At 44.1% G+C, this 14,272-nt stretch overlaps 1 protein-coding gene across 1 annotated transcript in view; it reads left to right on the forward strand.

Moving 5' to 3' along the window:
• Window positions 1–13,947, forward strand: part of LOC108784548 (arsenite methyltransferase-like) — a 41,003-nt gene extending 27,056 nt beyond the window's left edge. Inside the window, exons 10-13 of the mRNA XM_018553395.1 lie at window positions 1,818–1,949; window positions 3,553–3,695; window positions 7,930–8,046; window positions 13,846–13,947. Of these exons, the coding sequence (XP_018408897.1) occupies window positions 1,818–1,949; window positions 3,553–3,695; window positions 7,930–8,046; window positions 13,846–13,944 (491 nt within the window). The 3' untranslated portion in view covers window positions 13,945–13,947. The remainder of the gene's footprint in view (window positions 1–1,817; window positions 1,950–3,552; window positions 3,696–7,929; window positions 8,047–13,845) is intronic.
• The last annotated feature ends 325 nt before the right edge of the window (window positions 13,948–14,272 follow it).

Genomic DNA, 14,272 nt, shown 5'->3' on the forward strand with positions numbered 1-14,272 from the left:
GGACATAGAGCAGCGCCCAGCGGGGAGAAAAGAAACCAGGGATGCGCCGATGTATCGGCCGAAACATGGCTCTTTCGGCATTATGCCAAAAGTGCCATTTTCGGCCGATATGTTTCGGCGGCCGATATATCGGTGCATCCCTAGTTTTAACTAAACTACAGAGTGACATGTACCTTTTGTACTGTACTAATGAGTGAAGTGTTCCATTGCAGTGTGCTACTAAAGTGCATAACATGCAGTACAATGCTAGGGAACAGTCTCTCTACCGATTAGAGTCAGTGGTGGAGCACCAGGGCCCAGTTGCAGCTGCGACCGCTGTGACCCTGGTAGTTGTGCCACTGACTCCAACCTGTAAAGAAACTAATCTCAGCAAAATATTATTCAGCAATGCAGAATACCGCCAACTATAGAGGACTACAAATCCCAGCAATACATTATACAGCAATGCAGAATACCACAAACTATAGACCACTACAAATCCCATGAATACAATATACAGCAATGCAGAACACCACCAAATCCCAACAATACATTACACAGCAATGCAGAATATTACCAACTATAGAGGACTACATATCCCAGCAATACAATATACAGCAATGTAGAATACCACTAACTATGGAAGACTAAATATCCCAGCAATACATTATACAGCAATGCAGAATAACACCTACTATAGAGGACAACATATCCCAGCATCACATTATACAGCAATGTAGAATAAGACCATCAGCTATAGAGCACTGCAAATCCCAGAAATAAATTTTTTATGCAATCTTTATTTCAGATTGCATAAAAAATGCCCAGATCGTGTACCAAGGCGATCCGGGACAGTCTGATCTATTTCCATTGGTGGGCCCTGGGGGCCCAGTCACACAATCAAGAGTGCGTTCGGCCTCTGGAACGCAACCGGAGGGGGCGTGGCGGTGCATTGAACTCAATTGCACCGCAGCCACGCCCTCCGCCCATGGCGCAATTGTCGGCACCCAAATGTGTGGCACATTAGTGCCTGCATTCCGGTCCAGTGTGATCTGCAAAAAATAGTGCATGCAGCATTTTTTGCAGATAGCACTAAACCAGGACGCAAGCACTAATGTACCAAGCGCTCAAGTGCCGGTGATTGCGACGCAGACGAGGGGCGTGGCTGTGGTGCCATTGAGTTTAATGCACCGCCATGCCCCCTCCCGCCCCAAAGCAAATGTGGGCCGAGTGGGTTGCGTTCCAGTGCGTTCCAGGGCGTTAAGGTTAGGTTCACACCTCTGCGACACCTCGCCACGTGGCAATCGTTCACGATTCCGCACGGATTGCCGCACGGTCAGGAGTCGCCAAGGTGTAAACCGATCGCGCTGTGGGTGCTATTATTTTCTAACGACCCCAGTCCCGCCGGGCGGATTGTGCGGTTTCCTGCCGTGATTACGCCCGTGCTTCCTAAAACAGCCGCGCGTATCGCAAAAAGAAGGTACTTGTACCTTTTTTTTTTTCCTGCGATTGCTGCGTGGATATCACCCCATTGAAATCAATGGGGCCACGCGGCAATCGCTGCCTGCATTGTACAGGACCGCACGATCTCGGGACGCGTCCCGGGTGTTGTGCAGGTGTGAACTTAGCCTAACTCCTAAAAAGGAGAACTGTTTGAACAAATTGTCTCGTTTTCTAATATTGGTTTTCTTTCAGATACTTTTGAAATGAGGCCTTAGTGCAGCATTGGCCTATGCGGTGTCTTCAGATTTTGCATACATTTACCAGTGTAGCTTATCTTGTTGCTTTTAACAACACAAAGGGAATAACTAGAGTTTGACTTGTTTGTCTTTATACAGGAGAATGCATTAGCGGTGCCCTCTGCTGGGAAGAAGTTTATCAGATTGCTGAAGAAATTGGTTTTGCCCCCCCACGTTTAGTCACCTCCAGTAACATCACAGTGGATAACAAAGACCTGGAAGAAATTATTGGTGGGACTGTTATGTTTATTATATAACTTTAACATTAGCCTGCTGTTTTCAACATGTGCATGGTGTGTATTTTTTTTTCAAAATCAATTGATTGCTTCTAAATACCTTCTTAAGACTGTTTAGCACTGATGGCTACATTTATCTTTTTCGGTGGGGACCATTGTGTTGAATCACCTGCCAGATTATTGTGTTTCGCAAAGAACTATCCAATACCCCGGGCCATAAAAACAGTATTACTATCAGCTGTACCCCTCAGCCGTCTGTTTATTTTATTATGGAGCACCATTCAGGGCATTTTTACACCAGCATCTAATTTTGTAATGACAGTGGCAGTTGGGTGGAAGTGAGAATTCTGGAGGAGATATATCACCAATGGTGACACACTTGAGTAGTGATGGCTATGGTAAAACCAGGCTTAGGAGTGTTATTGGGGTAATTGACACATCTGTTGTAGATTTTTTAAAAACCACAGATACACTTCTTATCTAGGTATGGGTTGGTGGGAGTCCTTTTGAAATGTCCATATACCTTTGATCAGAGGCCGGAAGGAATAATGTTGCCAGAGATCATAACTTCATATAAGCTCATAGCACCATATATAATTCCTGTCCCTAGTCTACTACTGCTTTAAAAGTTCCAAGTGCTAAACATTGATATACTCAGTTTTAATGAGTGATGAAGTTTTGGATGATGTGATCCTGTTTGTTTCATTGTCCTGCTGTAATCTTCCAGCTTACTCTACAGCCAGAGACCTTGATATGTTATCTGACTTGTATGCGGTGGGAAAGTGTGATTGCATTCTTAAAAGCCACAGCCCCCAACCTTGAAACAGTGGATTATTACATAATGAAGTAACTTTGTATAGGAGGAAGGGGGGGATGTGGCCATAGAATGGATTTCAATTCCATATGTTTGTGTTCATATTATGCTAGGCCATGCAAGCAGTGTAATATAGAAAGGGACAGAATGGCATGGAGGAAGATGTCGTAGTGTTAATGTTCTCCCACTTTAATGGGACTGGCTGATAACCTGCTGATTAGTAGTTAACCACATCTGTCCAGTGAGATCACAGCAGGACAAAAAAGGTGGTGTAGGAACCGGCCTCCCATGTTGAGAACCATAGAGGGCCAAAACACCATGGCTGAAACCGGCCCCGCATGGTGCAGGGGCTAAGTGCTGCAGTAACATCAGTGAGCCCACTTCTGGGTGTAGTATGAATTGGATTAATAGGCTGGGTTCGCTTCACGACCAAACTTTTCCAGTCCTATCACAAAACCGGCAATATTTAACAGGTGGCTTAGACTAGCCTGAAAGTGACAGACAGGTTTAGATCTGCTCATCAGCTGTAGTGCTAAAGCCAGTTGATCTTTCCCTCTTGCTCAACAAACAGATCATAGTGCATATGGAGTTAGCACCTTCCTTCCCTCTTCTAATTTAGAAGAGGGATTGGCCAAATCTGCATGTCTGGTTTCCTTCATTTACCTACAGCCAGGGTACTGTGACCAAACTCTTCCCTTATAGGAACAAAAGTTTTGTTTGATATGAAAAAAAAATGACATTTGCCATTTTATGTGACCTCTTCTGTCTTATTTCTGTGTTTTAGGCGACTACAAGTTTGTCTCCGCTACGTTTCGCCTCTTCAAGCTGCCTCAGGAATATGTGAAGGAAAAGGGTCAGGTTATCTATAATGGAGGAGTCACAGGCTGTGAGACAGAAATACAGTTTGATGCAAATGTCACTTTTAAGGTAACTCACTGTAGATTTAATTCAACTGTGAGAAGTAGAGTATGTTGTGATGATGATGATTATGATGATTAATACCATGGCACAATGGAATGAAGTATCAGTTCCCAATTTGCTGTTACGTAGAAACATAGAAGTGAGACAGCAGAAAAAGTCATGTGTGCCCCTTTTTTTAAAAATGTTTTTTGGTTTCTTTTTTGTATAGATCTAGGTTTGTCCCAAGCATTTTTACATTTACTGACTGTTGACTAATTCACTACCTGTGCTGGAAGTCTGTCCCAGGCAGCAACCATGCTCTAAGTAAAATAATACTTCCTACGGTTAGTTTTGAACATTCCTTTGAGGTCATGTGCCCATATACATGATCTTAGCTTCATATTGAAAATACTGTAATATATTTAACCCCTTCATGACTGAGGCCTTTTTTTTTTTCATTTTTTGCACCCATGTTATATTCCACATTTTAGGCCCGAAAATTAATTAAAACCCCCAAACATTATATATTTTCTGAACGCCAAGACCCTATAGAATAAAATGGTGGTAGTTGCAAATGTTTATGTTGCGCAATATTAGCGCAACTCCTTATTAAACCCCAACATTTAGTGAAACATTTAATTTAATTCCCCTAAAACACAACAAAATACCAATTTTTTTAATGAAATATAAAAGATGAGGTTACAACGAGTAAAACGATACCCAACATGCCCAGGTTACAAATTGTGTGCGTCCGTGAAAAACTGCAGTATCCCAAAAAGTCCATAGAAGACGCTTTAAAAGCCCCCACAGGTCATCAGTTTAGAGATACCCCAAAATACTGGCCCTAGAATTATTGCTCTCCCTCCGGCGTGCGCAGCGATACCCAACATGTGTAGCGCGTTCGTCGTTTTCATACGTAGGCGCACCCGACGTTTGTTTACGTGGCGACGCGCGTGCTCACGGGGGCAGGGGACTTTAAAAAAAAATTTTTTTAGTAGATTTATTTTAATTTAAACTTTGACTGCTATCACATAGGGGGGCTTACAAGCCCCCACATGTGATAGCCGATGGTGGTGACAGGTACTCTTTAACGTGATGCTGGGGGTCCAAAAGACCCCCAGTGTCAGCTTTACACTGGAAATAAGCTATTGAAGTGCAGATCGCACTTCAATAGCTTATAGCTGGGCTGCAGGAGCCCAGAACTGACAGCCCAGGGACCGGAAGTGATGCAATCTGCATCGCTCCCGGTCCCATAGAACGGGGAGGGGATCGATTAACGGAAGTTCGTCTGCCTCCTCCCCAGCTCCCCACAGACGGCAGTCCCGGGCCCGTAGGAGGGGCAACGGAGCCCAGGAAGCACGGCGCCCCTTCTACTGGACACAGAAGCGATCTGGCGACAGGTAAGTCGCCAGAATCGCTTCTGTTGTAAAGCCGACAGTCGGCTTCACAAGTTTAGACAGAGTCCCGGCGGCAATAGCCGCCGGGACTCTGTTTAAACAGCCCCGATGCTGGCGACGTACACTGTACGTTGTCAGTCATGAAGGGGTTAAAGATTTCAGTCATGTCCCGTGGAATGGAACTCCCTGCTCACCAGTATCTCTTTAGATCTTCTCACATACAACATTGTTAAAATTAACTCCGTTACAAAAACTAGAGGCCATCACCTAAAATTGATGGAAAAAAAATTCCAGCACAAGGGGCGAAGGGGGTTCTTCACAGTAAGATCAGTTAGGGTCTGGAACTCACTGCCACAGGCGGTGATTTCAGCAAATAATGTGGAATTGTTCAAGAAACTTTTGGACGATTTCTTAAGGGACCGTAATATACAGGGGTACGGGTACTCCTAGAATGAGATCCTAATAGGTTGGACTTGATGGACTAATGTCTTTATTCAACCTCAAATACTATGTAACTATTGTATCGCCATTTAATCTGTCTGAGTGCTGATCCCAGGTCTCCAAATTTAAGTGCTTACTCATTGGACAACATCTGAATAATCTAGTCATTAGCCCCTCAAACAGGCAGCAGGTGAACCTCCACATGGGGTGGCCAAAAAGAGGCAGCACAGTGTTAAAGTAATTAGCAACCTTGTCTTGCAGTACTGAGATCCTAGAATTGATATTGAGCAATGACCCTATGTGCATTGTAAGTGCTCCATATGTTGGTTAGTTGGCTTCCACCTACACATAAGAAAGGCCAATCCCTACCAACTAAAGAGTTATCTCTATAGAGTTGGGAGAATGGCACAGACTAGACATGTGTGATTCGTTTCGGAAAGATTCGTCATTCGGACAAATCTTCGGAAATTTGGATATATCTGAATCTCAGAATGACAGAAATGACGAATGCAAATGAATCTGAATTTCCGATACCGAAAATTTCAGACAAAATTCGTTAGCGGTAGTCTGTGCGAATTTTTGTTTGTGGATGAATATTCGTTGCAGGCCACGTGCCCCACAAGGGCCTCTTCCCCCACTACCCTGAGCCGGTGGTTGTGGGGGTCTGAGGGCAAGGGGGCTTATTTGCATTGGGGTACCCCTTTATATAAGGGGCACCCAGATGCCGCCCCCCCGCTTGTGAATGAGTAAGGGGTACTTGTACCCCTACTCATTCACTTAAGAGTTAAAATTCAATGTAAATAAACAAACCACGATTTTAGAAAAAATTCTGTAATTGAAAAAAAACAAAGTAAATTTTTGACAATTCCTTTAATGAAATAAAAATGGCTCCATTGATTTAATCCACCGTCAGTCACGATGCACGACGCCTGTCGACCCGCCGAAATAAAAAAAGTCCTGCCACGTGACGACCGTCCGAACCCGATGAAGACTCGCAGGAAAATGTCATCTCCTGCCAGAAAGTAAACAGATGGGCGGAGCGAGCTGTGACATCACAGGGCTTGCTCCGCTCATTTGGGGGGGGGCGGCATCTGGTACTCCCTAATTAAAGGGGTACCCCGATGCAAATAAACCCCCTTGCCCGCAGACCCCCACAACCCTCCCAAGGCGCAGGGTCTGGTCTGGTAAGGCGCAGGGAGGGGGGGCTCTCGATGTCGCCGCCCCCCCCCCTCCTTTCCTGCCCTGCTGGGCCTGTGCTCGGATCATGGGTCTGTTAGCAATTTTAGGGGGGGAAGGTCTTGTCCATCTCCCTATCAGTGACTGGAAAAAGAAAGAAGAAGCAGCAGATTGAATTCATCTTTCCGTCACACTGCTCTCTCCTCCTGCTATGTCCATTGCAGTGCTGCATACCTGATTTGCTCCTTGTGTTGTCCCCCCCAAGTCTCCTGTACAGATATTGAAAATAGCTAATACTAAGCCAAATTCAAATACTCTGTGTGCATTAAAAATCCATATCATGTTTTGATGATTACAGAGCTGCATTAGTCTGTGTCTTCTATATCTGCCCAGAGTTCAGCTTTAATTACATCCCCTATAGAAACCTTACCAAATTCCCCCATGATGTCCTTTTAGCTAAAACAATTACGAATATACCTAGACAAACTGATTGCATTTATGTTTTAAGTAGCCAGAATAGAGAGAGCTTTGTAAGTTGTGGAAATCGTCTATTATTAGTTTCGAATTGGTAAAAAGTTAGATTTTTGTGGACCATGGAACAATAAACTTAAATGTTTTTGGAAGGTCTAGGTCCTATGGATAAAATACCTCCCTACAGACACACTGGAGGGATAGGTGACAAAATCCTTCAGGCCCCCCCCTCCCTTCCCAGGCACCCCTGCTCCCTCGTATCTAACTTTCCTTTCATGCATCCATGGATATCTCTAATTGCTAACATCTAAATCCTTCCATTGATTACTTCCTCCAGTCCCATAACTGAAGGTCCTACCTTATTATGGACCTGGGGATGGTGGTATAGTCTGTGGGAGCCTGTTCACTGTACCTGCCATTCACTGATCACATTTGCAAAGCTTTGCCGGCTCCAATGCAAAAACACATTAAATAAATGCACATTTTTTCTTTCATTGGTGTGTGTGCATTTATAATTATTTTTTGTAACGGTGGACTATGCCTTTCAATTTCATTCAAGGCTAGTGAAAATGGTGGAAGGTGTTTCCCACACTTATTTCATATGCCCATCAATGTAAACTGCTACTGCAAAATGTAATTCTACTCTTTTTTTTTTTTTGTACCGCTTTTGAAAATCAATAAGATATTGAAACATAAAAGATAATATTTAACATTATATTTTTTACTGCTAAGAATATCTCATATCAGAGCTATAACTCTTTTCTTGTCCTGTAAAGGAAGGTGAAGTTGTGGAAGTCGATGAAGAATTGTGGAGCATCCTCAAGAGTTCACGATTTTCGGATGAGTTTCTGTTTCAGCCTGCCGGGAAGGCAAAATCTTGCCAGAAGAAAAAGGTTTGTTTTGCTTGGAAATTGGAACTATGGGCAAAAAGTGTGCGTTACTGTGCGCTTTACACCAACATATAGTAACAAGCTTTAGTGGGAGCTGGTTCCATTCAAACTGAGTGACACCTCAACACACTTTCTCAGCCCACATACGTTGACACACATTGGACAAGTGGGGGGAGCAGTTTGGCATCTTTGCCCTGGGCACTAGATGACTTTGTTCTGGCAAGAAGATCTGCAGCGGCAGCCTCCATATTCTGGGGGCGGCAGAGGATGCTGGACAACGCTGTCAGTGGCTCTGTCTGACATCCAGTCCTGCTCACTGATGTCACTGGTTGCCAGAAGCTTGGCAGGACATAAGCCAGAGAATTCTGCTCAGCTCTTGCCAACCAGTGATGTCAGTGAGCTGGGCGAGACACTAGACAGAGCGTCACAGGTTGCTAAAAGCTTTTAGCCAGTCTGCCACCCCCCCCCCATACCACCACCCGGCTGCCCCCAATGAGGCAACCGTCTCAGGTTGCCTTATTATAGGGACGAACCCTGACTCAGCCTACCATCTCTATTTAAATGTAATAGGGCTGGTAATGATTAAAATTTTTGTTCGATTTTGTGTTCGATTAATCGAAAAATGTTTTAATCAATTAATCGATTAATTTTGATTAATTATAACGCACATACAGATCCAACTACATTGGCCTATACACATGCAGCATAGCGATGTAGTAATAAAATGAACTAGGATCACACTAATCCAGCACGTTATTAATCTTACGTGCCCCACTTAATATGGCCGCAGCTTGAGTGGGGCAACTCAGAATAATAACGTGCTGGATTAGTGTGATCCTAGTTCATTGTATTACTTCATTGCTGTGCTGTATGTGTATAGGCCAATGCCTTGGCTGGTGCTCGTGCAGAACAAGTTTCTTGGGCAAACTCACCGGCCCAAGTGGCTCCGTCGGCTAACGAAGGGAAGGGGGAGGAGTCCGGTGACGTCACCGGACTGGTGGGAGGGGAAGCGCTCAAACTGAGTTGTACCTGTCTAGTAGGTGGGGATCTGGCTGGGTGGGGGGAGATGGTGTGTTGGGGTCTGGGACCGCTTGGGTGAACAATGGGTGTAGGTGAGGCAGGATAGGATAGGTGGATCAGGTGAAGGTGGAAGGGAGAGATGGGCACTCACAGGTGATGGACTCCTGGTGATGTCGTGACCTTTGGGTCATCCAAGTTAGTTGCGTCTCTGGATCAAGGCTATCGGGAAGGTGGTGCTGCGTGGTGATGTGCCAGCACTTCTGGTCGGATATCCGGAGTGTCAGCGTGTAGTCGGGAGTAATATAGGTAATAGGTAACAATACATGAACTTACCATTAGGTAATAAATGCTGCGCCATCAACGACGATGGACATGATGATTATGTGAATCAAGGTGGGTGATGGATGTTCAGCTGGATGTTGTGGTGGGTCTGGATCCTGTATTGCTGATGCTGTAGCAGCTGCTAGAGAATCCTAAGAATGCTGGACTGCTAAGCAGATGCTAGTGGGAAGGGAGGGGGGAGAGAAGAAGGGCTGTGGACGGATAAGCTGTGAACACTTGTATATGTTGTCTGTTAGTGAGAGAACGGTCGTTAAAGCAGCTGACTGCTGGGTGAGTCACTGCGTTGCTTAGCTGCAACGAGGACCGTGAGTGGAGAGAGAGGAGGGAGGGAAGGACTCCTCTGCTGTGTTCAGTGGATTTGAATGACAGCTGGGGAGTGTATTGCCTGCCGTACAGTCTGCGGGAGGGCAGAGTGAATATGGAGATGGCACTGCAGGACGGGGCCACAGATGAGACAGGTCGCCGGGACCGAGGCCCGGGCAGCGTGTCAGGAGAAACAAGGATGGCAGCTGGAGAGTGTCCCGGTCTGCAGGAGGGGAGAGCAGATGTGAGGGTGGTACTGCAGGACAGGGGCACAGGTTTAACAGACTGCTTGGACCGAGACCAGCCCGAAGCCCGGGCAGAGTGTCAGGAGGAACAATGGTTTAAACGGCAATGCGTTTAGAAGATGTCTCGATTCTTCTTTGTCAAGCCGGTGTGAAAGGGGAGAGGGACTCCTCCCCCCTTCCCTTCGTTAGCCAATGGGGAAGGGGGGAGGAGTCCGGTGACGTCACGGACCCGGAAGGCGGCGGAAAGGTGTGTACCAATCAAAATAATTTTAATCGATCAAAGAAATTAACGAATGCACTGTATAATGTATTATTGCTAGGATGTTTAGTCCTCTATAGCCGGTGCAATTCTGCATTCATTGCTGTATAATTTTACACTTTCCTTTTCACTATATTGCACACCACACTATTTTTTTCCACCGCTCCAAGCTTGCTCCTGTGATGGACTACAATCTCAATACAAACTAGTAGTCCCATCACTGGAGCCATTTTTAATTTTTTTTTTGTTTATCCGATTAATCGAACTTAATAATCGGCTAACTAATCGATTTTGGAAATAATCGTTAGCTGCAGCTCTAAATCGAGGAATTAATCGTTAATTTCCGCAGCCCTAAAATTTAATAAAACTCACAATTAAATACTATGAAACAGCAATCCCTTCTGGACTGCATATTTCTCGCTGCAAATGTCCATAGGAGGGAGGCACATATTGCTTTTTCATGATTTTGTTTTTAATAGAATGCCACCCAGTAATTGTATGTAGACATTTTTCAGGTTAACAGATTGCAACTGTTTGATAATTATAGACAGCGAGGAGAATTCAGACCTCTGTAAGGAGCCATTACATACACTTCATACTGAAAGAACCGCAGGTTACAGGCACTTCTTTGATTCTCTAGGCACGTGTGTCTTCCAGATTCAAAATGCAAGCAGGGGCCTAAAAACAAATGTAACACTGCAGCGTAATTTGTTTTCTTTGTTTGAGTAGAAGAGAGGACTAGAACCTCCGCTACATCTGGGGCAAAGAAAACAGCAGCCTGGGGAAGCATTAAGTAGAAACAGAGCCCTGCTAACAAGCACATATACTGTGCTTAAAACTGACCTAGTACCAGATGCACTTATGTTGAATAGATGTGTGCTATGTAATGTGTGTTGGTATGGCAGGAATTTATGACCTCTCACATAGATTGCAGTACCTCCCCTGTCAATACCGTCTATGCTCCAAAAGGTCATATTTGTTCAAGTTTCAGTCCAGGCCCAACATTTACTTCCTGTATTTAGATGTTGGCTTAGAGGTGACACAATTGTGCTCACAAATGGCTTACACAAATAAGCCCTTGCTGCTGCCTCTCACCTTGTGACCCTCTACAATATAGCAGTCTGATTCTGGGAGAAAAGACTTGAGCAAATGCTTCCCCCTGCATACAGCAGACTAATAACATCATTTCAGCCTTGGAAAAGCAGTTTTTCTAAAACTATTTTTTAATTAAAAACGGTGGGAATTTGCTGTATATTGTGACATATTAGGAATTTATCCATGCAGACTTGTTAAGTCCATATTAAAGTAACATCAAAAAAATATTGGGAAGTGCCAAAGTAGAATTAGAAACACCAAATAAGCAATTATGTTATCTTTAAAGTTAGCACAATGATAAGGTGATGAGCAGATGTGTAAACCACTTTCCAAACTCCCCATTCGTCGAGGATGATAGACAGAACTTTCTGTACGAACCAAGTTAGAAAGGAATGTTCCTTGTACAAATGCAGAATTGTTCTCCAGTTAATCTGACCTTGCTTGATGATAGAGGCTGAGCTGCCAAAGGACACACTATGTAATTTCATAACAAATGAAAAATACCAGCAGGTTTTTTTGTTTTTTCTAATGGTAATAAGCAAGCCCAAACAAAGTCCCATTCACACTCTACATTATCCTGTGTGTTAATGGGAAAATGCATTAAAGAGATGTTGTCATCTTGCCCAGTCAGGGCAAAGTGACAGGTGTCTTTAACCCTTTCGCTGCCAAGGACGTATGGCATACGGACCTACAAAAGTGCTTCCAGCTGTCCAGCTCAGTATGCCGTACGGACCTGGCATTTACAGTTCTACTATAAGCTGATGGTCGCTTTAGCGACCATCAGCTTATAGTAGAACTGTTCAGCAGAACACATTGGAGACTGTAGCGCTGGAGACTGAGAAGCTCGGCCCACTACTGATAAAGTCTGCGTCGAAACGCCTTGAGTGGCCTGATACACACCGACAACATCACACCAACCTGGAAGTTGCAGGGATGGACGTTCATTAGTTAGCACGTGTTAATGTTGCATAGATGTGAGATAGTTTTTAACAGTTTTGTCTGAATAAAAGTTTTAACTGTTTTTATATTATGGGGGATTTGATTTCTGATGGAAATTTGGATGAATAAAGTGGCGATCTGGGAAGATATGGTCACGTTCCTGAAAGTTCTGTTTAGCGATCTGCCATATCACTGTATGGGTACAGAGTTACAGAGGAGTAACAATTAATATCTGTAGAAAGATTGAGTGCATTTTTTACAGGTAGTGGGCCATCTTGTTTTGGGAGTTTGTTGAATTGGGAAAGAGCACTGGACAGGAGATTGGAGGAGCGCCATTTAGTTATGAATCTATTCATTATTTATTTGATGTTTATGGATTTCATTGCTATTTATTAGGGATGCACCGAAATTTCAGCCACTGCAACATATTGGCCAGAAATGGCACTTTTGGCACAAAATAGTGGTGCATCCCTGGTTTCTCTCCTCCCCGCTGGGGCTGCTCGGTGTCCCAGAGCGGAGTAGAGAAACTGTCACAAGAGGCAAAGTGGTGCGGGGGAGGAAAGTGATTTGAGCGGCGGGTGTCTCTCCTCCAGCACCGCCCCGCTCAGCCTCCTGTGACAGATCAGGAGAGCGGCGTTGTGGGGGCGGAGACAGCTGTCTGTTGCCACAGGAGGCCGGGTCGGCAGGTGCGGGGGAGCAGTCAGCTATCAGAGGAGATCGAGCTCTCCTCCCCACAACGCTCGCTCAGCCTCCTGTGACAGCGTGTCAGGATGGAGAGTAAGTACAAACACTCAGTGATCACTGAGTGTTTGTAAATAATTGAGGACATAGTATGTTTACTGTGTCCCCAATTATGAATGAATGGGAACATCACTTCCTGTTCATTCATTAATGTGGACATAGTAACCCATACTCCATATGTTATGAATGAACAGGAACACTCAGTATAGAGGATTCCTGTTCATTTATAACAGGGGCTGCAGAATAAGAGATTGAGGACTAAATCTCTTTTTCTTTTTTAAAAGGGAAATATCAGGGGTCTGTTTAGACCCCTAATATTTCCCCAAAGCCCCCAACAGTAAAGTAAGAAATTTAATAAAAATAAATAAAAGTACATTTTTTTAATTTTAAAGTTTAGAAACATTTGGTTTTTGGTTTTCATTTTGGTTTTGAAAATTTCATTTTGGTGCACCACTACTATTTATTGTTACTATACACTGAGTGGCCAGATTATTATGACCACCCCATCAGTACTTCGTTGGGCCACGAGATGACTCCACGAGATGACTTTGTTGGGCCGCCTCGTGACTCCATGAGATGTTGAAAGGTGATGCGAGGAATCTGACACTGCACTGTTGCCCTTCTGTTGTCTTGTACCAGTCTTGCCACTCTCCGTTCTGCCCTAACATTGACTAGTCGCTGACGGCCACAATTCGCACGTTCAGACCCACATTTTCGGCTGACAGTCCAGTCTTTAAACACGTTTACAATGAGCCCCTCTTAAACCTTTAACTAATTCTGCTGTTTTGCTGATACTCGCTCCATGGCTCGCGCAAACAATTGTTTTCATTTCAATTAATGATCACTCTTTTTATATAGGAAACTATCAAGAATCCATTTCAGCTGGCTGCAGAGAATACCAAATCTCCTCAGACACCCAGTAATGGTAGCTGCTGTGGACCAAAAGGATGTTGCTAAAGACAATGACTATCTATCTTGTAATTTAATGATATCACAAACTGAATTTAAATTTCACGCTTAAGTCGCTATGATTTTCTATAACTGCCAACTATGCAATACGTGGTATATGTACAAAGCTCCCCCAAAAGAATAATGTACTACTCATGCGGTTGGCTTATTGTATTTCACTGTAGTTTTCCTATTATTGCAGCCGTAACACTACTCGTGTGACGGTAGGCAGACCCTGCCACTCAGGACACTACATTTTAAAGTAGAATTAAACTCTCCAAACTTTTTTTTTCAATACTGAATCCAGATCAAACCTAGTATTTACATAGTTAGTCAG

The sequence above is a fragment of the Nanorana parkeri genome, unplaced genomic scaffold, assembly GCF_000935625.1.
Source record: "Nanorana parkeri isolate BGI_ZX_2015 unplaced genomic scaffold, ASM93562v1 scaffold119, whole genome shotgun sequence".
In the NCBI taxonomy this organism is placed as follows: domain Eukaryota; kingdom Metazoa; phylum Chordata; class Amphibia; order Anura; family Dicroglossidae; genus Nanorana; species Nanorana parkeri.